At 41.4% G+C, this 25846-nt stretch overlaps 1 protein-coding gene across 1 annotated transcript; it reads left to right on the top strand.

Annotated features, from left to right (window-relative positions):
• Positions 1-1628: 1628 nt before the first annotated feature.
• BDH2 (3-hydroxybutyrate dehydrogenase 2) lies at positions 1629-24209 on the top strand. Its single transcript, XM_047718116.1, has 10 exons — positions 1629-1740; positions 4909-5000; positions 5904-5982; positions 8111-8207; positions 9818-9926; positions 15606-15666; positions 16632-16745; positions 19831-19889; positions 20643-20735; positions 23094-24209. Exons 2-10 carry the CDS (start codon positions 4929-4931, stop codon positions 23145-23147), a joined length of 738 nt encoding a protein of 245 aa, XP_047574072.1. The 5' UTR covers positions 1629-1740; positions 4909-4928; the 3' UTR covers positions 23148-24209.
• The last annotated feature ends 1637 nt before the right edge of the window (positions 24210-25846 follow it).

Below are 25846 nucleotides of genomic sequence, written 5' to 3'. Positions count from 1 at the left end.
TTACCAAAGACTTTATGTGCATATGCTTATATATGCAGAAATTAGATCAGAGATTTTTTTTTCAATCCATTTTTGCCATCTGCTGTAATTGAATTATAGTCATCATTAACACTTATTAAGTACAAATGTAACAAATGGTGTGCTGGTAGTTGTGAATGCCTCGTCCTTTCTCCTCACATGCCTGAGCCAGGTGCTATGTTTACCTTCTTTACAGAAAAGGAAACTGGACCTTGGAGAGTTAAATGATTTACTGAGCTAGTGAAGAATGGGGGACTTATCTTACTGCACAGCCTTTCTTCTGAATCCATTATGACTGTTATGAGTATACTTCGCTCCAAAGACAAAAAACTTGGGGGAAAATGTAATCCAAAGAAGTTATTTTTTCTCACCTAAGAATCCCAATGGGGGACATGCCTGAGTGGGTCAGTGGATTAAGCTTCTGCCTTCAGCTCAGGTCATGGTCCCAGAGTCCTGGGATCAAGCCCCACGTCAGGCTCCCTGCTCAGCAGGGAGTCCGCTTCTCCCTCTCTGCACCCCCACCCACTGCTTGTTCTCTCTCTTACTCTCTCAAGTAAATAAATAAAATCTTTAAAAAAAAAAAAAAATCCCAGAGGAGTTAGTCTAAGGCTGTGGCACAGAGGCTGTCTTCAAGGAATCAGGTTCCTTTCCTTATCCTGCTCTGTCCTTGATGGATGCCTCTGACCTCATGCCAAGTCACACAACTGCTGCCATGTCCCAAGACAGATCCACATTCCAGGAAAAAAGAAGGGAAATCGTTTCAAAGGAGCCCTACCTTTCTATCCAAAAGGAAATCCTCCACAACTTGCATTTCATTGGCCAGCTCTAGCAACAAAGAAGGCTAGGAATGTGAGAGTTTTTTGTTTTCTGGTCTTTATAAAATAAAAGGCAGGGGAAAGTGTGGTGGGTAGATGTTGAGTGACCAACAAAAACAATACATGTACAAAATAACCGACGCAACCACTCTGCTCAATTATACACCTGCTATAGTATGACTTAGTAAGCCTAGCACACATGGCCCAGTTCTTTTCGATCTGTACTGTCCATTCTTTTCGACTAAACTTGATTTGTTGCTCTTACCCAACATGTTCCCTTTCAGGCCTCCACGTTGTAAATCTCAGAGTGTTACCTGGACCCTGCCCCTCCATGTACTTGCGGTGCCTGCACCCCGCCACTAAATATGGACAAGTGTTAGAAGACAAAGAGTGTGACAAAACAACCATAACTATACCTTAAACACAAGGGAATTTTTATTTCTCTCCCTCAAAACAATCTTGGTGAAGGGCCAGGAAGGAAGACTCCACTATCTTAAATGAACTAGGGTCCTTCTATGTCATTGACCTGCTGTCTTCCATATGATGTTTCTGACTCATTAAGTTTTTAATATCCTAGAACAGCACAGAGTAGGCACGAACAAACAACAAAGACTTGGATTAAAGTGACGGAAATGATTCCCATTTCCTAAGTAAGCCCTGAGGTGCCTTTCCATTTTTCACCTTCTCCTTGGAGTTAGCCGTTCTACCAGATGTCCAGTAGATGGCAGCAGCACACACACACACACACACACACACACACACAAACGTGAGCCTCCTTTTCCTAAAACCGAAGGAAACTACAAATCCCGGCGTGCATGATGCGCCTGACTTGCTTCTGCACAAAGGTCTCATCAAGTCTGTGGCTGGCCCAGGGATCTGGAGGACGACATCCACTTGCTGCTCTAAAGTAAGATTTCCTAATATTTTTTAAGTTACACTTCAGCCTGGGAAGGCGGGGGAGGCAGGGGGGGGTTCGATTTGCTTTGCTCTGCGGGGTACCTATTTCAAGATTAATCTTAGCAGTTAGATCAAGATAAGGGTGTGTTTTTAACAAGTTTGAAACTCTGGTATAGGTAAATTTTTCAATGTGGCTTTCACGTTGGATTTATTGAGAGTTGCCTCATTTTACCGTTTCAGGTCGTGTCTGCACTGACTTTCCCAAGTAAATTCATTTTATTTTTTTATATATTTTATTTATTTATTTGACAGACAGAGATCACAAGTAGGCAGAGAGGCAGGCAGAGAGAGAGAGATAGGGAAGCAGGCTCCCCGCTGAGCAGAGAGCCCTATGCGGGGCTCGATCCCAGAACCCTGGGATCATGACCTGAGCCGAAGGCAGAGGCCTTAACCCACTGAGCCACCCAGGCGCCCCAATAAATTCATTTTAGTTTGATAGTATCGTCTATTGTAACAGTAAGGATTTGTCCCCAAAATTTGGTTCCCGAGAGACAGGGCCGGCGAGAGAGAGATTTCAGAGTGAGCGAGGCGGCCCCTCCGTGCTCGAACAGTTGTTCAGCAAGCGCGTCTCCGAGCGTCCCAGATTTGTAGAGAAACCTCTGGTGCGCGCCTTCAGTGTCAGGCGCCTACGGCCGGCAGTGACAGGGGTGCGAAATAATAGCTTCCTAATACACGATGCCCACGATCGGGGCGCGGGGGTGGAGTTTATTGGAGTCTCCTCTTTCTAAAGCCTGTGTATCTCTCAGCTCTTAACGTGTTTACAGTGCAAATGCATCACTCGTGTAAGAATAAAGAAAAGCGAAACAAACAGCGGGACTCCCTGGCATCAGAGTAGGTCGGGCACTGTAAAAGTCGGCCTCCCGGGCCCCTAACGAGCGCAGACTCAATCCGAGGACTTCGGGAAGCTGCAAGCAGGTCCCCGGAGCGGGTTGCTGGTGGGGCCCTCTGGGAGGCAAAACTCCAACCCCGAATTAAGCTTGCGTCGCGTTACGAGAGGAAATGCTAGGGTGAGAGGAAACGAGAGAACCGGCCGTCGGATCCCGAGGGAGGACCACGCACCGCGCGGCTGGGAGGGAGGGCCGTGGCTGGGCGGCGCAGTGGCGGGAGGGTCCGCGAGGTCTCTGTGTCGCGCAGAAATGGTCCTGGAACTCACGCACTCGCCTCCGCGCGGAGGGCGCGCTGCGGCGTGCGGACCTAGGGCGCGGGAGGGCGTGCCAAGACCGCAGGAACAACGCAACCCGCGAGGTCTTCTCTTGCACCTGCAACCTGGAGGCCTAGGTTTGAATTCACAGCCCGGAGACAAGGGGAAGACCACTTAATCCTTCTGAAGGTAGTGCACTGGTGACCAGACTCAGTCTCCAACTGAAACACTGCTGTCGTCCAGCTCCCCTCCCCGTCTCCTTCCTCCCTGCGATTTTCACCCGCCCTTCAGGCCACAGCACACCCTCCCAAGGAAACCACCCGTCCCCGGGGTCTGCCCCATAGTGATCTTTCTAAAATACATGTCAGATTGTGTCACACTTTTTCCGTCAGTCCTTTAGTCCCATTGCCCACAAGAGTAACTGGCGCCTCAGCATTCCGAGCTTAACAGAGATGGGTTCAAAAAGAAAGATGGGTTCAAAAAGAACTGGATCATGTGAGTTCTCTAGGCAAGACTAGCTAGCTATCTGTTCTTTATCAGGCAGGTAATTGAGCAGGGTGATTGTGTAGGTTATCTTACATGCCCATTTAAGGGGGCTAGCTCCCTTTTCTCTTTTTAGAGAATAGAAAACAAAACTCTCAAATTCCTAGCCTCTGCTGCTAGAGCTGGCCTGTGAAATGAGGGTTGGAATTTCTAAGGAGGGCTTCCTTCTTGAATAGAAAGTGAGGACCTTCTGGAAAGCTTTTAGTTTCCACCTTTTTTTTTTTTTTTTTCCTGGAATGGGGATGTGATGACTTGGGACAAAGCAGCCATTGTGTGACTTGTGAGATCATAGGAACCCATTAAGGATAGTGGGGTGAGAAAATGTACTCAGTTCCTTGAAGAAACCCTCAGTTGATCATCATTTGACCTTAACTACCCCAATCCCCCAACCTCATCATGAGCCATTCCTCTCATCCTGAAAAGCTACCATCCAAGATCCAAATATCTTTCTTTCTTTCTTTCTTTCTTTTTTTTTTTTTTTTTTTTTTAGATTTTATTTATTTGACAGAGAGAGCAAGCACAAGAGGGCACAAACAGTGGGAGAGCTGCAGGCAGAGAAGGAGGGAGAAAAGCAGGCTCCCCTATCAGCAGTGAGCCCTCGTGGGGCTGGATCCCAGGGCCCTGGGAACATGACCTGAGCTGACAGCAGACACTTAACACTTAACCGGTTGACTGAACCATACAGGCATCCCAAGAACCAAATATCTTATGCATATCTTATTTCCCCTAGGTCAGAATTCCTCAGTCCTCCGTTCTGAAAATTACTGCTGGTATCTATTAAAATTCAAGTAAATGCTTAAACTTTAAGAGAGGATCAGCAGCGTTGTGGGGTGAAATCTTACATAGCAAAGGAGTCAGGAGGCCTGAGCTTAGTTCTCGCTCTGTCTTAACTGGGTCTGTGACCTTAGGAAGTCAAATCAGTTTTCTCATCTATAAAATGGGAGAATTGGACATGATTTGATTTTCCAGCTCTTTTGTTCAAAGACTCTCTGAGGCCAACCATGAAATCTTTCCAGTGACAAGGAAAAGCCAGAGACAACTGATAGTGCGAACCCCAAGAAAAGTTACAGCAGAGAAATTGAGAAGCAGCCCCCACTAGCAAGGACACATACAACGCCACAGCAGTTTGTAGAGGGACGGTGGGGACAATGGTGATGCTAGGGAGGGGAAGGACCCTGCCTCTGCTATGTCAGTATCAGATGCTATCTTCTCTAAGCCCTCAAGAAACCAAATGGTGGATTAAAGTCCAATATCTGTTATCACTTCAATGGGTTATGCTAAATGTTTTCTATATACTAAGCTAGGTATCTAGAGTCAGCATGCATGGAGAATTCAGATGACAGGTCATTACGTTCTTAAAGAGTTCATCGAACTGCTCAATCTAGAAGTCACTGCACAGGACTATATACTAAGCCGTTACACACATGTCTCTAGCTTAAACTGCAGGCTCCGTTATGGGTCGCCTTGATGGGAAGGTCATCGTCGTGACAGCCGCCGCTCAGGGGATTGGCCGGGCAGCCGCCTTAGTAAGTTATTATCTGTTGTTTGCTTACTAGCTTTTGAGGTATTGAATTATGTGGACAGATCCTGTGGCTATTTAATTCTGCTCTACTTTTTTTTTTCTTTTTTTTTTTTTTTTTAATTTTGTGTTTCTGTTGTCCTAAGTTACAAAAAGAAAAGTCGCTATCCCTCACCCTGGGCAGATGAAGGAATGAACACTTCACATGTTTATTATGTGACATTACTGGTACCTTTTGACTCTGAGAGACTTCTTTCTCTGCTAAGTTTCTGTGCATTATGATATATTTGCTGCAAGGACCCTACCGGAATGCATAGCTTTCTGAAATTATGTCAGTTCAGGTACAGGACTCTAGAGTTATGAGACTATCAGGTTACCTTTACCTTCCAATTTATGTCAACTTCTTGCACATTATAACCCCCACCTGAGCTAATTAATACACTTATGGTATAGTCGTATGGTATGGTTTGACATTTATGAAAACAGTAGTATACTCTTAGGTGAAAAAGTATTGAAATAACCCATTTTCTCTTATTACTTGGAATATAAGAGGAAATGGAAAATAGTAAGAACTTGCTCAGAAATGAAGTACAGGCTATCACATCACAGAATAGTATTTTGAGAGGTGTCAGTAACAGAGTCCTAGTTTTTAAAAACACGATTTTATTTGATAATGCTTAAAGAGACAAAGTCAAATGACAAGCACAATGTATGTCATGTTGTTCTAATTAACGATAAAAACAGTAACATGGGAAAGGTGAAGTGAGAATAGAGAGCTTGAAATTCCACCTATTTTATAAGGAAAACAATGAAAATAAGATGAAGAGGGAAAGGCTAACTGACTTTCTACTCACGAGAATGGAATCAAATCAAATAAACAAAGGATTTACTTGCACATTGTGTCTCTCAGGCTTTTGCAAGAGAAGGTGCCAAAGTCATCGCCACGGATATCAATGAGTCCAAACTTCAGGAACTTGAAGAGTGCCCTGGTAAGCAAGTTGACAGTGTGAACTTGGGATTCAGGTGCTGAAAGAAAATTCCTTAGCTACTTAGTTACACTGGCCTTCTCTTCAGAGCCTGATTCCCTGATATCCAATCCATATTGTGCGAACCCACAAAAATCTATATATTTAAATGTATAAGCAACATTTTAAGATGTATACCTAAAATATTTTTTTCTGAAACATGTTGAAAGATTCAGTACTCAGTGACAAAATAACACGAAAATTTAACAGTTGCTAACTTTTTTTAAGTAAACTCTAGCCCAACATGGAGCTTGAACTCATGATCCTGAGGTCAAGAGTTGCACGTTCTACCGACTGAGCCAGTCAAGTGCCCCTGTTAATGTTAACTTTTTTTTTTAAAGATTTTATTTATTTATTTCTCAGAGTGAGAGCACAAGTAGGGGGAGAGGTAGAAGTAGGCTCCCTGCTGAGCAAGGAGCCCAATGCTGGACTCAATCTCAGAACCCTGGGATCATGACCTGAGCCAAAGGCAGACGCTTAACCAACTGAGCCACCCAGGCATCCCTTACTGTTAACGTTTAATGATGACTTTCCACTTGAGTGCCTCTCTGTGAGGGAAGCACTATCCAATAGAAACATGATGTCAATGTTGATGTCAATGATGACTGTCAATTTTTGTAGTGGCTACATTTAAAAAGTAAAAAGACACAGGTGACATTAATTTTAATAATATATTTCTTAGGGGCGCCTTAGTGGCTCAGTTGGTTGGGTATCTGCCTTCGGTTTGGGTCATGATCCTGGAGTCCTCGGATTGAGTCCCAAATCTGGCTCCCTGCACTGCAGGGAGCCTGCTTCTCCCTCTTCCACTCCCCCTGCTTGTGCTCTCTCTCTCTCTCCCTGTCAAATAAATAAATAAATCTTAAAATAATAGTAATAACAATATATTTACCTAACTCAATATATCTAAAATATTATAATTTTTACATACACAGTATTAAAAAAGTTACTAATGGAATACTTTACATTTTTATACCAAATCTTTGAAATGTATGTGTACTTTACACTTCCAGTACATTTCAGTTCAGACTATGTGCATTTCTGATGCTCAGTAGCCACAAGTGACTAGTGGCTACCATACTGGAGATAGCTCAGCCGTAAAATCACGTATCATGATGAGAAACTGTAAGAGATTAACTTGTCTGGGTGCGTATTGCCCCTCACCGTACCACACTGAACCTAAATCCAGCATTAGAGGTCTTCTAGTAGCGTTACTCAGAAAGAAATCAGGACGTAGAACTCATTTGAAAGCTAACTGTTTCGGCAAAATAGAACTGGTTACATGATCAGATACAACTTAGTCCACTGAATTAGTTAACTGAATTAGACCGTGTTGAGTTACCATTTCAACAAGTCTAAGGGAAGCTGCTGTCCTAGAAAAGCAAGAAGCAAAGGAAGTTCTTCTGAAACTCGGTTTTAGTTTTCCCTTTCTTCATTTATAATCTTTCTTTTCTATATCCAAAACGGAAGAATAAAATAAACCATATATTTTTAAAATAGTAAAAGTAACTGCTTCTTTCATTAAAGCATATTTGTTGGTTTAAGTTGGGGGGGGGGGCTTGTTTGGTTTTTTGGTTTTATTTTAGTAGCTAGTACAACATGTCTTTCTCAGACCCCATGCCAGATCTCTCATGGTGTTTCCATCTTTTCTTCTGGCCTCATGTCTCTTCTTCCAATTCAGTCCAGAAATAAGTGATGGTACCCATGACCGACAAAGTCATTGCTAGTAAATAGAAGAATTGACATAAAGGTAAAGGGCACAAATAGAAACAATCGCTTCTCCCACCACCCCTGTCTTTCCCCCTGAGACAGAATTCAGGATCACTGTAGCAGTGATTCAACCTCTGGGGAAAGGAAGGGCTGGAATGGACCCACTTTCAGATGTTACTGCTGGCTTACAGAGGCATCTGATACAGAGCTCTAGATGAGGAGGACTATAAGATTCTGGGATTCCTAAGACCCTACTAATGGCCAACAATCCTGTGAAGCCTAACTGGACCAATATTGTAGTCTTTACACTTCAAAACAGCTAAATCTTCAAAGCTAAACATTTTTATGAGTAAAGGTAAATCGTGTCTTTTGTTTTATTTTTCAGGTATTCAAATTCGGACCCTTGATGTCACAAAGAAGAAACAAATTGACCAGCTTGCCAGTGAAATTGAGAGACTTGATGTTCTCTTTAATGTTGCTGGGTAATTCACACACTTTAATTTCACTGTCCTTACAGAAAATTTTCTCTTTTATTTAATGACTTTTGATACTATGGCAAAACTAGTCATCATGAACCATAATATATTTCTTAGGAAATACAGCTAGAGTTTAGATAGAATTTTTATTCCAAGATTCAGCAAGTGAGAAAGCCAGAGAAGTGGACATGGGCTGAGTCCTAAGGGGAATCATGGTCTGCTCAAGAGAACTGGTAGTAATCCAAACCTGTTGACGTTCTTAAGGCTGGTAATGCCTCACACTGGACGGGTTATGGATGTTCCACTAAGACGTATAAGATAAAATGAAAAACTGTTTTCCAGTAGATGTCTTTAAAACAAGTATATTTACCACAAATCAAGTACTCAGCCTATTGAAATGCAGGTGTTCCCCGTTTTTTGGCACAACGTTCCAGCCAGTCCTCTACACTGCCCAAGCTCAGGGTTTCTTACTGGAACAATGAGCCCCACCCAGCAAAAGAAGTTTCTGTGTTGCACTTCTGTATAGAGTGCAAGGAGAATGGCTTAATTGAACTTACTAGGGTTGTACCAACAGTCCTGAACCATGTGTGAATGAGGGGAGACTGGAACTGAAGCAGCCACACCGAGGACAGGCAGTGCTACTATTTCTCTACTCAGACATAGCCCAGTAGAGCTGAACCCAACAGACATCTACACAGGAACTAAGTGACATTCCACTTTTCTTGTTATATTTGTACTTACTGTTATATTTGTTCTTAGTGTTATATTTGCACTGCCTCATTGACAGAAAAATTCCAGAGTCTTCTAATATATTTTTGTTCTTCTTGCTAATCATGTTTCAGTGAAAAAAAAAAAAAGTCCATTTGTAGTTTGTCATATGTTAAATTGTGTGGAAATTAACTCAAAACAACAATTTATGATAATCTATTTTATAAACTGCTCATTCCTTATATGAGAATATACTGAGAGCCATCACAAAAAGAAAACCAGGAAAATTAGGTTTTGAACATCTATATATTAAATTTTCAACAAGGTAAGAGGTATAGAAATAGAGCGTGTGGTTCTTGCTGTCATATGAAAGATGAGCAGGTTATTTACGAATGTGACTTGAAAAGGAGTAAAGGCTGCTTGAAAAGTTTGGGTTTTTTTCTGCTTTGTTTACTCAATATGTTAGAACTGTATGATAGCAATATTACCTTGCAGCCCTGAGATTGTGGAGACACTGGTTTTCCTTGCAATTTGATTTATTTCCCTTTGAAAACACTAAATCTGTGTCACCAGAGGGCACTGTTGCTCTTGACATAGGAGTCAGGGCTGGCGTCCTAGTCTCACGTTTGTTTATCATTATTTCCTGTGCATTTGATGTCCAGCTTATGTTTGGTGGCCCCAAACCTCTGCCTTTCTTTTTTAAAAGAAAGATGTTTTCCAATAAATTTATTTAGCTTAAGTTGGATACTCATTAACCTAATGTACTAAGTCATATTCCAAATTGTTAAAATCTTCAAAAGGGAAGGTCAATGGCCTGAGTCAATATATGACAGTAAAAAGTGGTAAGGAAATGGAATACAGATCTTCTTAAATGATCACTTTTCCCCATTGATCAATCCTTCTTCCAGTTTTGTCCATCACGGAACCATCCTGGACTGCGAGGAGAAAGACTGGGACTTCTCAATGAATCTCAATGTCCGCAGCATGTACTTGATGATCAAGGCATTTCTTCCTAAAGTAAGGACCACCACCACTAGGAGAAGCACCACTGGATAAGTAGGCCTCCACACCGGGCACCCAGAAAGGGTCCTCGCATGTGCCGAGCAGTGACAGTAGCTACCCTAATGACTAACCTGTACTGAACACTTATATCAAGCATTTAATATGAATTAACTCATTTAACCTTCCAGTTAAGAAATGGTCAAGAAATATTAAGCACTTTCTATTTGCAGGTCTCTATTCTAGGTGCAGAAGACCCATCAGAAAACTAAACAAAGTCCCTTCTCTAAGAGAGATCCCCATTTTTGAGGAGTGAGACAGGATAATGGGTAATGAGACATATAACTTGGGGAGTGATTAGAAGTAATATGAAGAAGAAGCTAGGATCTCAGTAAAGTCCAGGAGGGCCTCTCTGAGAAGCTGGAATTTTCATAGAGTTCCAACTGAAATGAGGGTGCTAGCCATTCAGATATGTGAGGAAGAGGGCCCCAGGGAGAGGGACAGCAAGGAGGCATGCAGGACCAGAAGAATGTGATGAGGTAAGTGCTACTTTATCACATCCACAGTACAAAGGATAAAACTGGGCGGTGAGATAACTTGCCCAAGGTCACATAACTAGCAAGTGGTTAGAGCAGGATCTGAACCCTGGAAGTTGGGCCCCTTTTCGGATTTCAGTGTCCAGGCACATGCTCTCAAGATGGACGTACCACCATTGCTTTTCTGTTCCCTGAGTATTCTCCTTGTTTTTAGGTGAGCCACAGAGGCACCAGAGAGGTGAGAGACAGTGTATGCTAAAGAGAGAGCATTCCTCCTGGGTCTGCTGCCCTTGAATTCCACAGCCTTCACACAACTCATCAATGTTTTTCATTTTATTTTAGAAACAAGCGTTAAATGCCTTTTGATATAAAGTACACACTGGGTGTTCTGGGGGGAGGGGAGAGTAAATAGGAAAAAAAATGAGTTCAAATGAACTTACAAGCCAGTAGTAAGCCGACCACACAAGCTCAGACGATGAAAGGGGCAGACTCAGTACAGAACCAGCTCAGTCCAAAGTTGCCAACGGAACCCTAGTGAAATGCAGAGGAGCCATTCTTGTCTTCCAGCCCAGCCGGATTAGATGACAGACATGCCGAATGCTGCCAGCCCAGCACAGAGAAGAGCTTTTTTAATGGCAAGGCAGGGCTGATGCTTTGCTCTGAACATTCAACCTAATGTTAAGAAGGATCCAGATGAACATTAAAAGGGAAGTTAGGAAAAATTGACTTAGAAACAAAGAAATTTGTTTTAATCTGCTTGTTGAGCGCCTAAAAAGGATCTCTCAGTGGGTCCACAGGATGTTGACCAGCAATTTTTTTTTTAATACAAATCTCATTTTTTCTGCTTACTTGGAGTTCATGAGAATCTGTGCTATTTGGAACTTGGATTATTTTTTGAAGACTGATTCTAGGATATGGGAAAGAAGCAGAGGCTATGGTAAAAGGAGAAAGTTTAGGTCACAGTCACACCAACATAACCACCCTCTTTCATGTCTGGAATGCTTTACAAATATGAGTGAAGGCAGCAAGGGTGAGGTATGGTCCTGGAGCTAAAATTTATACTTGTCAGTAAGTGTTAACTTTTGAAATAGCAAACACTAACTTGCAAATTAGTGAGTTTACCTATGATTTAAAGCATCTTAACAATAATCTATATGAGCAGTAACACCCACTTATAAAAAAAAAAAATCCCAAGAGATATTAATGACTAGGATGGGCAGGATGAAAGTCACAGTAACCAACCTGACCCCAGATTTCGGACTCTGGCATCACAGCCTGAACTCTGCCCCTCCTTCACTGTGTGCCTTGGGAGATGGCACTTGCACTCTATTTAAAATGAGGGTGAGAAATTACATGATCCCTTCCAGGTCCAATTGTCTGGGATCCTCTAGGTTCAATTACTATGATGCACATTTCCAGGTTAGAACTTTCGGGTGGTGGGCGCCTGGGTGGCTCAGTGGGTTAAGCCTCTGCCTTCAGCTCAGGTCATGATCTCAGGGTCCTAGGATCGAGCCCCACATCAGGCTCTCTGCTCATCAGGGAGCCTGCTTACCCCTCTCTCTGCCTATCTCTCTGCCTACTTGTGATATATATATATATATATATATCTCTGTCAAATAAATAAATAAAATCTTTAACCAAAAAAAAAAAAAAAAAAAAAAAAGAACTTTCCAGGGGAAGCCAGTATTTAGAGTCCAGGCAGATCTGAAAAGTCAGGTGGTCAGAACAAAGAAACACTTTTGGAAATTTTTGTTCATGGGTAGACGTACTAAAAACCATTCCAGAACTGGAATATGAGTCAAGAGGCAAAGAACAATTTAAAAATACTCTAAGAAGAGGTCAGTGCAAAATCCAAAGTCAGGGAAATCTTGGCTATGTGAAGGTTTCTCTCCTTTGCTGTATCTTAGAAGACTCTTAGCACATAGAAGTGCTTTGTCAAGTATTTGTTGAATGAATGAATGAATCAGTCAATCAATCAATCGATCTAGGTTGTCAGTCCAGGAAAAGGTCAGACATGGAATCGCCAAAGACCCAAGAAACCAAGGTCTGCTAGGTTTAGGAGCTGAGGTCAGTGGGGACAAAAAGCTGGGTTGGGGTAAGACTAGTTGATCTAGTTGATGTACAGCTCGAGGGAATTTTCAGAGCTCTTTCCAGCCTCTGCCTGAGTTTCTGGGAGGTGAATCCTACAGAGGATCCCCACGTAGGAGGCATTTCACTTTATACAAGTCGTATTTGCCAGAGAGGGCTGTCGAGTGGGGAGCAAGGAAGAGCACCACACTCTACCAGTAGACACTGAGCCAGCGTTGAGAAGACTGCATGGAAGGAGGCAAGGACAGGGCTCGAGAACCAGCAGACAGACCTGGTTGAATGGATGGCACAAGTGTTAGGGGCAGCACTAACATCTCCTAGGTGACTATATTCTAAAGTTTTGCCTGAGGAACTGCTGCATTTCAGAAGATGAGAGGCTGAACTTATTTAATATTTCATCTTTATACATCCAGTTGGAGTCTATGTATCCTAAAGGCATTAAAAATGGGTTACATATGACAATGATAGCTCAGTAAAATGAAAAAAAAATAAAAAATATGTAAAAATGGGTTATTTGCAAAGTTGGATATGAAAGAATAATAAGGCTTTGTTTTCAAGCCTTGACTTACTCTCCTCGTCTTTTTTATGAGGACCCCATTTCATTATGATCCTCTTTATCACATAGCCAAGCAAGCTGGGTTCAATATGTTCATGCCTACTGCTGTCTTTGACTTGGATGGGTCGCCTCAGCACCCCGCTTGCACCCTTTAATCCAACACAATGCCTTAGCTTGTTTTAGACTCTCTGCTCCTGGGTGCAAATGGTAACTAAGTATCAAAACAGAAGGGAGGGGAATACTATGGGGAGATCTCTGGTGTGGAGGAGGCTCATCCTGGACCACTCAGTTACTCACCTCCATTCCTGCACCTCTCTGTCCAAAAGCTGCTAGAGCAACTCACCCCAGCAGAAGCAACTTCTCTCTATATACTGACTGCTGAGACACTTGCCTTTTAGAAACTTTTTCCTTGACTCTGATGGCCCATTGTGTCCCAATTTTCCTTCCTCTGACCAGCTGTTTTTACCCTTTACCACTCTCAGTGTCCACCATCCCCCTCCTTGTTCTTTGTGGTCATCCTCCGAGCCTCTGATTTCAACGAGAAGGTAATGCCCATTGGGCAGGGATTCTCTCCAGCTCTTGCTTCTTCCCCCAAAGGATTCATGGGTCCACATGCTCGCAGACATACCTACATGCCCTGGAAAACACACATACATGTTATACTTAAGTATAAATGCATCTGAAAACATTGTTAACTCATAGCAATTTTTTTTCATTCATTATATTATTCCTTTAGGTCTGGGGCAGAGTCCAGCAATCTGCACTTTACACTAGCATCCCAGAGTGCCTGCATGGCAGGGTCGGTCAAGCATCTAACTCTTGATTTCAGCTCGGGGCATGATGTCAGTGTTATGAGATCCAGTCTCCTGCAGGGCTCTGCACTCAGCAGGGAGTCTGCTTAAGATTCTCTCCCTCCGGGCGCCTGGGTGGCTCAGTGGGTTAAAGCCTCTGCCTTCGGCTCAGGTCGTGGTCCCAGGGTCCTGGAATGGAGCCCCGCATCGGGCTCTCAGCTCAGCAGGGAGCCTGCTTCCTCCTCTCTCTCTCTGCCTGCCTCTCTGCCTACTTGTGATCTCTGTCTGTCAAATAAATAAATAAAATCTTTAAAAAAAAAAAAAAAGATTCTCTCCCTCCTTCTACCCTTCCCCTACCCATGAGCTCTCTAAATTAATTAATTTTAAAAAGAAGCTTCCACCTCAAGAGATTCTGATTCATCACAGTGTAAGGCCCACCTACTGTATACCACATCTAGGAGGACAAAATAGCCACAGAACCTCCCCTTCAGACCTTCACACTTCGGGGGAATTCTGAGGGAGATGCTCTTAGGAAACACTCCTTCAATGAGGGAGTCAGGCCTCACTGTGTGTAACCCTTCACCATATCCTGCACTTACTACCTCAGCTCTCTCCACCCCTGTTGCCCACAGACATTTCTGCATCTCTGTCAGCTTCCAGTGGGTCTCCTTGACGTAGTGCCGCAGTAGTCTTAGTATTCCGCAAATGCAAACATGCGCTGCTCTGCATTAAACCCCTCATTGTCATCACCACACTGCCTTCAAGGTAAGGCCCAAATTCTTTTTTTTTTTTAAGATTTTATTTATTTATTTGACAGACAGAGATCACAAGCAGGCAGAGAGGCAGGCAGAGAGAGAGGAGGAAGCAGGCTCCCTGCTGAGCAGAGAGCCCAATGCGGGGCTTGATCCCAGGACTCTGAGATCATGACCTGAGCCGAAGGCAGCAGCTTAACCCACTGAGCCACCCAGGTGCCCCCCAAGGCCCAAATTCTTAAATTTAGTCCCCATCGGCCTCAGAAGCCTCATTCCTCCCAGGCTCGGCATTCCAACCAGACCCATCCCTTCCTCCCAGCTCCATGATACAGCCTTTATACATGTGGTTCTTCCTCCTTAAAACACGTTTCTCTTTTATTTTTCTGACTAATGACCCGGTTTTCAAAACTCAGGCCACCTCTTTCCTCTTTTGGATCCCTCCTCTGAGTGTCCCGCAACCTGGATTGGTCCCTTCCCGCCACCCCAGTCCCCCTCTGTGGAGGTCTCTGCTGTCTGTCGCCTGACGCTGGTTGTGTCAACCCCTGAGTCGGCAGGCAGCTGTCTAGAGGCAGGGAGTGTATGGTTTATCTTCCAAACTCCGGGAACTAGCACATATCTGATCATAGTAGGTCTTCAACAAACATGTGTCAAAGTAAGAGTTTTCCAACAAGAATACAAAGTAATGATTAATGTTCATTAACTTTCCATTTAGTTCAGAGCTCCTTGGTCTTGCCGACGCTCTTGGGCCAAAGGAAGGCGGTAATCCCCCTGGGAAATGTTTCTGCCAGTGAGTGCGTAAGCATGCCATCCTCTCCCAGTAATGACTGGGTGACACCGTTAAGACTGCTTAAAAGCACTTCATGTTAATAGCTAATAAGATGCTTCTGCAAACCATAAGTAAATGCAAATCTTTTAAAGAGGTCATATTTTTATCTTGCGGAGTGGCATTTTTTTAAATTTTTTTGCTTTGGCAGATGCTTGCACAGAAATCTGGCAACATTATCAACATGTCATCTGTGGCTTCTAGCATCAAAGGTAAGTCTGTCTTCCTCTGGGAATCACGATGCACAGACTCCCATAACTTCACGATCTATGGGTTTTCACAAATAGCATTGATTATAAAGCCCACACATAATTTCAAAACCACTTTTTTTTAAATTGGTATTATGTTCCTCACTGTCAGTCCTTTTTGCTTTCATTGTAAGCCAATCGTAAAAAATGAATTTGTTTTATTTGCTCTTCCTTGTATTCCTTCTAATGGATATGGAAATGAAAATCAAGCTGGAAGAAGGAAATATTTGTCCATTTAATTAACCAAAAAAAAATGTATTGAACACTATGTGCACCTCATGGCCGAAAGGGGGAGAGCGAGGCAAATGCATGTCTTCTGTAGTGTGATAGTATTACTACACGGGTTTGTGCAAAGTGCTGGCACGATACGGGGGAGTGCTTCACAAAGTCAGCTGATCTGGGCCCTAAACAAGTCAAGTCCATGAGCTAGGACTGTAATGCCAAGTAGAAATGACGTTACAGTCTGGCAAATGATTTGGGAGTTTCAAATGAAAGCGCTACTGCTGAGGTAGTGTCCCTTCTCTCCACAAGAATGCACGGGAAGCCCACCCAAGACAAGAAAGCAAAGAAAGGGCATGGGCCTCTAGATTTTTTGGACCGGTTTGTTCTGTTGTTCTTTCCCCTGATTCTCTTTTGGAATCTGCCCAAGGGTTCTGCCCACCAATGATGAAAACCTAAGACCACTGCTGTCCCCTACGTGTGGGTTCTCAACACCTCAGTCTCAACTGAGTTGTGCCAAGAATGATACTATTTTCCCAGAAATTTCAGAAACCAGCCCTCTTAAGGGAGAAAATCTGATACCAAATTTTTAAAAAGGTGGGATGGGAAGAAGCATGACAGGGGTTACTGGGGACAGTTATTTATGTTCCCTTTCTCAAGGGGACTGTTGTTTTGTTCTTTCAATTGTTGAGCCTTCCTTTCACCCTCAGGAGTTGTGAACAGATGTGTGTACAGTACAAGCAAGGCAGCTGTGATTGGCCTCACAAAGTCCTTGGCCGCAGACTTCATCCAGCAGGGGATCAGGTGCAACTGCGTGTGTCCAGGTGAGGTGGGCACCACAGGACTGCACACCTGTCCTTCCTGACACCCTGGCTGCCACTGTGAAACCTATCCATGGAAGCTTGTTTACCATGTTATATTGTATCCTGTCACTGGGAAAAAGCTCAAATGAAAAAGGGTTTAGGCTTATTAAGGTAACAGTCCAGCAGGGTCACCTGGGTGGCTCAGTCAGTTAAGCATCTGCCTTCGGCTCAAGTCATGATCCCAGAGTTCTGGAATTGAGCCACAGGTCAGGCTCCCTGCTCAGTGGAGAGTCTGCTTCTCCCTCTCCCTTTGCCCCTCCCCCAGCTGGTGCTCTCTTTCTCTCAAATAAAATAACATCTTTTAAAAAAATAGATAAGAGTCCAACAGTAGGCTGGGGATGAGATACTTAGTCGGAATGTACCATAGATGCAAGGGGTTTAAGTGGTATTCGTGTGTGTGGAACAATTCCAAATCTCATGGCCAAGACACGTAACTGGCCAGAGCTTGGTGTTCTGAAAGCAGACCAGAGATGACCTTGTCAAGGGAAAGACAAAAAGTAGACCATGCTCTCAGGACCACAGGAAGAAAGTAAGAGCATCCTCCCAGGACACAGGGAGCTACTGAGTCTTATCAATCACCTGGGGTGAGCCATAAATAAAAAGGAGGGATTAACACCTTCCTTGATGCTATCAAAAGAGGATCAGCACACTGTGGCCTGCACGAGGAATCTGGCCCACCTCCTGTGGAGTAAAGACAGTCATAGACTGAGACGTCCCATTGAGTTTGCATACATATTGTCTATGACCATGTTCCTGCTTCAAAGGACCAAATAAATGGTTCTCGAAGCAAAATTATTCCCTATCTGGCTTTTTGTCAAAATGTAGGCTGACCTCCCATTGAAAAGAAAGAAGAAAAGCAGAACTTAGTAGATAAGACATTCGATCTCTCCAAACAAATGCATTCTGTAACTTACTTCATAGGAATAACTTACTTTCTTAATTACTGTGTGTTGTGTAGGAAGTAGATAGGCCCTTCCACTGGCTCCACTGACCCAAAATGAATACAGGGAGCCTAAGAAGAATTACTAACTTCTTCTCTGAAAAGGAATTAAATATCACACCTCCAGGATCAAAGCGGCCCTCAGGGTTTACAGCTGGTATTGGCGAGTTCAGGATTTTGCGCTTATCTGTGGAACTTTTCGAAACCTAAAATGCATGCCAGAATTGGGGGAAAGAGCGGATGAGGAAAATTTTTGTCATTTGGAAAGTTCCACACCAGATTTTTACATATTCCACCATGCTCTCCCTTCAAGTGAAAAACCACTGATTTATCAGTTTGAAAGAGGAATACAAAACACCCTTCAAGCTACAGAATTTCCAGTTAAAGTGCTCTGCTTGATTTTTCTTGGACTAGAAAAGTAAACCTAGGTAACACCAAGAAAAAGGAGGATGTAGTCAAGCCAGTTTCACTGGGTTTTAACATACCACTGGTGACACTTGACTCTAGCTATTTCGGGTGCCATTTACCCAGTGGAATAAATGTCAAAATGACATGGAAAATGTGGTTGTTTGAGCAGCTGGACTTTTCAGAAGACTGGAAAATATATTATCAAACCGTCTGGAACAAGGAACTAGCTATGACTCAATAGCCAGTCACAGAAGAAAAACTGACAAGGGATGAGTGTGTCTGGGGTGGCGCCAACAGCGGTAGAGTCACAACTCTTCCACCAGGCTCGTGTAGACTGGCACAGGCCATGTCAGTCTGTGCCGTGACACAGGAGACTCAGCACAATGGAATTAAGTAGAAAGCTTGCTCTGTGGTTCCATTTAATAGCCATTAAGAGCAGCCATATGAAAGAGATGATGCTCACTTGTCTGAGCAGGTGGGAAGGTATCAAAGTTGCATTTTTTAAAGCTGGATTTTGAGGATATTGTTTAGTGAAGGCTTCGGGTGTCTTAAGCATACTGTTGGTAGGGTCTTGGACTGTTAGGAGGCTATGGATGAGAGAAGTGAGGAAAATATTATTGGAAGCGGAATCTTTTTTATGTGACTCCAGAACGTTTATCAACACTATTGCCTGCAGTGATGTGGAAGGTAGAAAATGTTCCTAATGAACCAGGTGACCTACTGAAGGCAGTTTTCCACTCTGAGGTCGAAAGGGCTGCCCACTTCTGGTAAAGTGTTAGAGGAGACAGGTAACCTAAAGAAAGGGTGTTAAACACAAAGGAGCTAGAACTTCGTGAATGAAGATTCCCACCTTCTCCAGGGAAATGACAAATGATGCTAAAATTGAGAAATGGTTTCCTGGTAAACCCGATGGCACTCTCAGGACCAGAGGATATGACTCTAAAATCACTTTTTATGACGTTACATGTATCATGTGGTTGCCCAAAGGGCTGTCAGCCCACCACAAAAAAAGGCCTTCTGAAGACAATTTATAGATTATATAAATTAAGAAAAAAATTTGGGCAACTTGCTCTGTGGGAGCCTGAACCAAGTGGGATTTTAAAAATGTTAGCGTCATTCTTACTTTTTTTAAAGTGAAATAATTTCAAATTATATTTTTTATGAGAAACATGAAACCGTTTAAATATAGGAATCTGAAGCCAGTGAAAATAGGCAAGATAATGAGGAAAATGTAGAACCATCTAAATTACTGATGACCACAACAGGCATGGCACAGTCCCCAAGAATCCCCAGAGTGAACCTGACAGCGAAGAATGGTTTTGAGATCATGAAGGCATCCTGTGTTCTTGTACTGGGAAGCACTTATATGGATGTGTGGACATCTCAGGGTTGTTCTGAGAAGTAACTGAGATAATACATGTAAAAGTGACTAAAATCCTTAAAGTGTCATGTCAATGTACTGTGACTAAAATATGTCTTGGGAATGCTGGGCAATTCATCCAGATTCTTTGCCTTGTGTCACAAGGAATTATGATCTGTATTTTTAAATATCATAGAAAATGGAGGTGAAACTATCATTCATATTTATGGAAAAGGGTTTCACCAATTGCTGTATCATATGTAAAGGAAGTTTAAAGTTTGTCAATGTCTTTTTCAGTTTGAGTAATTAACCAAGCTAAATGTCCCCCTTTGATTTAGGAACGGTTGATACCCCATCTCTGCAAGAAAGAATACAAGCCAGACCAAATCCCAAAGAGGTATATCTATTTTAAATGTGTTTATATCTTCTGGTTGAAAAATGTCCTCTTTCTTACCTAGAGTAGACAAATTCATAGAGACAGAGAGTGGCTGCCAGGAGGTGGTGGAGGAGAGAAGGGGGAGTTATTGGTTAATCGGTATAGAGTTTCCATTTTGAAAGATGAAAAGAGTTCTAGAGATCTGTTGCATGATAATGTGAATGAACTTAACACTACTGAACTCTACACTTAAAAATGGTTAAGATGGGGGCGCCTGGGTGGCTCAGTGGGTTAAAGCCTCTGCCTTCGGCTCAGGTCATGATCTCAGGGTCCTGGGATCGAGCCCCACATCGGGCTCTCTGCTCAGCGGGGACCCTGCTTTCTCCTCTCTCTCTCTGCCTGCCTCTCTGCCTACTTGTGATCTCTGTCTGTCAAATAGATAAATAAAATCTTTAAAAAAAAATGGTTAAGATGATAAGTAACATACTATGTGTATTTTACCACAGTTTCAAAAATTTAAAAAAAAAACCCACTTCTTTAACTGATTTGATATAGTGTCTGTAAGTTTAAGCATAACACATAGTTTGAGTACCTTGGAAGTCACCATAGTCCAACTTGGTCCACAATGAATGAAATTAATGATATTCTCATTATAATACATGATTACTCAAGGTAGCACACCACTGGTACCTCTATAGACTCTTCTTGCCTTTGACCTCCTGAGTTCTCACTACACCTTATGTCACTGATACCTGGTATGGTTTCTGGTCTTAGGCACGGAACGATTTCCTGAAGAGACAGAAGACTGGAAGATTTGCAACCGCAGAAGAAATAGCCCTACTGTGTGTGTATTTGGCTTCCGATGAAGTAAGCACTATTCTTCCCAGGGAGTTCATTATCCTCACTTGGCCATGATTGGCTTATCAAAATAAGGTCACATTAGAGAGTTGCAACATACATACGCTAAGAGGTTGCACTTACAAGCTAGGGATCAGTTGTGATTTAATTTGCTCAAAGAAAGACCATGTGATCAGAGCCACCAACTCTTCCTCATTCAACTCTACACGTCACTAAATCTTGTAGCAAATGACGGGGAGGATAGAAAAAATTAAGTTGCTCAATTTTATGAGAGACGATTGCTTTCAAATATTGTAATTGGGGAAAGCCTGATTGAATGTAAGTCAAGCAATGAACCTCCAAAATTATGAAAGCTTCAGGTGAAATGGGGAGAGAGTTAAACAGATGTAATTGTCTCTAGAAGACACAGGATTGGCATCTGGTATTTTTAGTTTAGGAGAATCCTACTGGCTATTTTTTCTATGAATTCTTGTTTGTCATCACATATGGGAATTCCTATCTTTAGCTCTTTCCACTTTGCATCTATTTCGTAACCAGTTTCTCCCTTAATAGCTATTGTATATATTCTTAAATGGCACACAACTACAAAAGCAGAAACTACATTTATAAGGCATAGAGAACAAGAGAATCCCCCTGTTTTATGTGTTTGCATATGACATGACCAGGGAACCGCCATGTATGAGGAGAGAGGAAGAAAGGGACCCAGGCAGGAATAAGGAGGTGTGTTACTGATGCATTAGCTCTTCTTTACAGTAACTTGGTACACACCAGGCGTTTGATGAATGTGACAAATACAGTGGCTGAAATGTGTTAATGACAGAAGCTACCACTTCTCAGATTTGTTAACTACAGTTTTTAGTAGCTGCGGGAATTGCTAAACAAATTACTAATGGAATAAGTTCATTGGCCTTTGTGGTCTCTTTGACTCTGTATCTACAGAAAGGCTCGTTTGATTTGGGGTGCTGCTGAGGACCTAAATTGCCCTTGTTTAGTCAGAGCTTAGGTTATCAAATACTTGGAAATGTTCTGGCTTGAAATGTGCAATAAAAAGATCTTTGGACTTTTAGAGGAACCCAGAGGAGTCCATATGTATCAGAAAGCTTACTTTTTAAAAAAACACTTTGAGATTATGCTGAGTGAAATAAGTCAAGCAGAGAGAGTCAATTATCATATGGTTTCCCTTATTTGTGGAGCATAACAAATAGCATGGAGGACATGGGGAGTTAGAAGGGAGTTGGGGGAAATTGGAAGGGGAGGTGAACAATGAGAGACTATGGACTCTGAAAAACAATCTGAATGGTTTGAAGAGGTGGGGGGGTGGGAGGTTGGGGGATCCAGGTGGTGGGTATTAGAGAGGGCACAGATTGCATGGAGCACTGGATGTGGTACAAAAACAATGAATACTGTTATGCTGAAAATAAATTTTAAAAATGATTAAAAAACATTAAAAAAAACACTTTGAGGATTTGGGGTCATTTCTTGGTAAAGTGCCTGATAACCCCTTAATTTATCTACAATATTTGATCAGTTTTCATAGGTTTAAGTTTAAAAATTTCTGTTCTCATACTATGATGTCTTTCCTTCCTGTCTCTTCCATTGTCTCAGACTTTAGATAAATTTAAAAGTAAGAACAGAAATTTAATATCCATGCTTAAGTTAAAAGATTTTGAAACCTCTACCACAATGATCATTTAGCTTTATTTCTTGGGAAAATGAAAAGTTTTATGGAAAAAAAAGTAATTTTTTAAAATTCCCTTAGTTTTGCACAGATTTAGATATCTGAAACTAGTGTAGAATATTTTTTCATATTTTAATAGCTATAATAATATTATTCATATAAATTTAAAAACACATTTAGTGTGCTTCAGCTCCTGGAAATACCTATCTATTTTGATCAACTAAATATACAATATCTTATATAAAAAATTCTGTTTGGTAATTGACATGATCACTTTATGACTGACACTTGATGTTCAAAAATTTATTAATGTCATAAAACTCAGCTACTTTAGAATAGTTCTGAATTTTAAAATGAAAATGTGCTATTTTAGCCTATACTTTATCCTAATTTAGGGAGTGGCTGCATATCTCTAAACTTAATTTTCTGATTCTGAGACCAAATAGCTGCTTAGAATGTGACATGTGCTAAAACACTAGCCAGAGGCCAGTTAACTCCAGATCTCAAGAACATGCAGCTGTTTCAAATCATCCAAAACTTAATTGACATTTTCCTAAAATGTTTGTTAGGTAAGTATGCCTATTACTATGAATACATTGTTTAGCTATCTCAGTCATGGGGAAATTGGAAAAAACACAACCTGTGTTAAACCTAGTAATTATTCTGTCTCCTTGTGTTTATCACTGCAGTCTGCCTACGTAACAGGTAATCCTGTCATCATTGATGGAGGCTGGAGCTTGTGACTTTGATCTCCTTGCTGGGAAGGAAGGCAGGCCCTTCCCGTCCACAGTGAACCTGGTTATGAAGAAATTCACCCATCATGTCTTTCCTATTAATGGCATATTAATGAAAACAACCCCTTTTTAATGATGTCATTGTTCACGAGAGTCAGATTCTTTAAATATATTAATCTCTTTCTAACCTCTTCTGAAATCATTGTAGGGAGATGACATAAAGGATAATGAACTCACTGCAAATGAGTAGTTTTAAAATAAACCACAATTTGCAAGCATATAAAATGAAAATGGAATATGAAAAATGGAAGGTTTTTAAGAAAAAGGTATTAATTTGTATTTTACTTCTATTTGAAATTATTCAACTATTTTGTACAATTCTGCATTGGTCTGTACATGGATACTAATTTTAAAATTTTCACCATTATAAATGAATACAAGGTAGGAAGGAATTTAGCTTCAGTAACTTACGTTAAAAGGAGTTTAGATTCGGAACTATACTATTGATCTGTTATATAAAAGAAAATAATCATCAAGTGTTTATGCTTAATGGATGTTATCACTCAAAATTTAGTACTGTTTTCTTAGCTTAAGTAAAAAAATATTTCTTAAAATAAGCAATGATCATTAGTATGAGCCTAAGAAACTTATAATGAACTAGCAATATTATCAATTTGAGTGATATTTTTTAGGTTAAGTGTAGATTTTTTTCACCAAATTCCAAGTTAATAGTAAGAGGACATGAAATTTAGAAACAGTCTCTGGATAAATAAATGTAAGTGATTCATATAACAGGAAACAAAATTAAAGAAAATAAAATTTTCAAGGGATAGGTGAAATAGATAAAGAGAATTAAGGAATACAAACTTCCAGTTTTAAATAAGTCACAGAGATGAAAAGTACAACATAGGGAATATAGTTGATAGTATTGTAATAACATTGTATGGTGACTATACTTACCGTGGTAAGCATTGAATCATGTATAGAACTATTGACGCAATAGTTGTACACCTGAACTTAATACAGCATTGTACATTAATTATAATTCAATTAAAATATGGTTACAAAGTTTTTGGGTTTGTTTTTTTTTTTTCCAAGAAAAAGCTTAAGCAGGGCACCTGGATGGCTGTTAGGCGTCTGTCTTCAGCTTTAGTCATGATCCCGGGGTCCTGGGATGGAGCCCCAAATTGGGCTCCCTGCTCAATAGGAAGCCTGCTTCTCCTTCTCCCTATGCTGCTCCCTTTGCTTATGCTCGCTCTCTCTCTCTGTGTCAAATAAATAAAATCTTTAAAAAAGAAAAGAATAGAAAAGAAAAAGCTTAAGCAAATTCATGGATGATAATTCGATAAGAGATTATTGGGAAGAAATTTTTTCTTGTTCTTTTAGTTTTAGCATTTTATGTTTGTTTTTTATTTGTTGCTACTTCAAAAGACTAAATGGTATTATGCACATATAGATACCCAATAAATGAGCACTTATTCTTAGTCTTTCTTTTTAAAACCTTAATTAATAATATTATCATAATCAAAATGCTGTAACTTCTCATCAGGTGAAGTGATGGAAGACTGAAGCTTATAAGTATGTTATGAGGTACTTTCTGCTGTGAGCCAGTATACATGTGTATGTATAGCTATGACAAATGAATTCTAAATAAACACACAATGAATCCTGCAAAATGAATTCTAACATTAAAAAAAGGCTTTCTCAGAGTTCTCTCAGCTAACTATAAACAATAAAACATTATAAGTAAGAGCAGAGGTAAAATATCACCAAAAAGTTCAATGTTCTCCAAAGTCCTATTAATCAAATGGGGTGATGTGTCAATGAAGATCATATGACTGAAAGAAAAGGAAAAATATATTTCATTCCCGTGGTAAGAGGAAGCTGGATACCTCCAGAAATTTCTGCAAGCTTTAGGAGAGGAAGAGCGAGCAGTTTAGGAAAATACAGTAATCACCTTAGATGCCCTGAACATTATTAGATGGATGTGGGTTCACCCACACTACTCACAAAGGAGGACCTGAGAGACAAGAATGAGTGGTTTCTATCTGGTAGAGACATCGCATTGATGTTGTCCTTCTTGCTTGAAAAGTGATGATTAAAACTGACCCAACGAGTGAAAAACAGGTAAGAATTTTTATTCCTGAAGGAAATGAAAATTACCCTGAAAGAGGCACGTGCATATACACACACTCACTTGAAAAGCGGAAATATAAAGGAAAGGAAGACAGAAATGTAAGGGAATTTTTTAAAAAAGATTTAATTTCTTTATTTGAGAGAGAAAGAATGAGAGAGGCAGCATGAGAGGGGAGAGATCAGAGGAGAAGCAGACTCCCTGCTGAGCAGGGAGCCCAATGCTGGGCTGGATCCCAGGACTCCAGGATCATGACTTGAGCGGAAGGCTGGCGCTTAACCAACTAAGCCACCCAGGTGCCCCTGGAAGTAATTTTAAAGGAAAAAAGAAACTGCTGATGGGAAAGTTAAAATCTGAAATGATACAGTAAGACGGGCTGGTGTTAAAGAAGCAATAAAGAAGCGCGGGGAGGGGGACGGAGTCCTTCATCCCACCTAATCGGGTCACCCAAAGAATCCTGTCTTCCCACCGCATCTGAGAAGACACTTCTAAAAAGCACATCTGAAAGGTGGAGCTAAAATCCAAAATGTAGAAGTCAGTTTAGGTAACGTTAAACCTCGTAAGTGGCTGTCCG

This window comes from Lutra lutra, chromosome 2 (genome assembly GCF_902655055.1).
Source record: "Lutra lutra chromosome 2, mLutLut1.2, whole genome shotgun sequence".
NCBI classification, from domain to species: domain Eukaryota; kingdom Metazoa; phylum Chordata; class Mammalia; order Carnivora; family Mustelidae; genus Lutra; species Lutra lutra.
Note: the sequence above shows the minus strand (reverse complement) of the source record. Positions and strands in the feature narration are given on the sequence as shown.

Excerpts from the sequence above, each read along its gene's own strand:
- BDH2 (XM_047718116.1), top strand. The coding sequence starts at position 4,929 with ATGGGTCGCCTTGATGGGAAGGTCATCGTCGTGACAGCCGCCGCTCAG. Across the intron at positions 5,983-8,110 it reads GGAACTTGAAGAGTGCCCTG|GTATTCAAATTCGGACCCTT; the intron begins GTAAGCAAGTTG and ends TTTATTTTTCAG. Across the intron at positions 9,927-15,605 it reads TCAAGGCATTTCTTCCTAAA|ATGCTTGCACAGAAATCTGG; the intron begins GTAAGGACCACC and ends TTGCTTTGGCAG.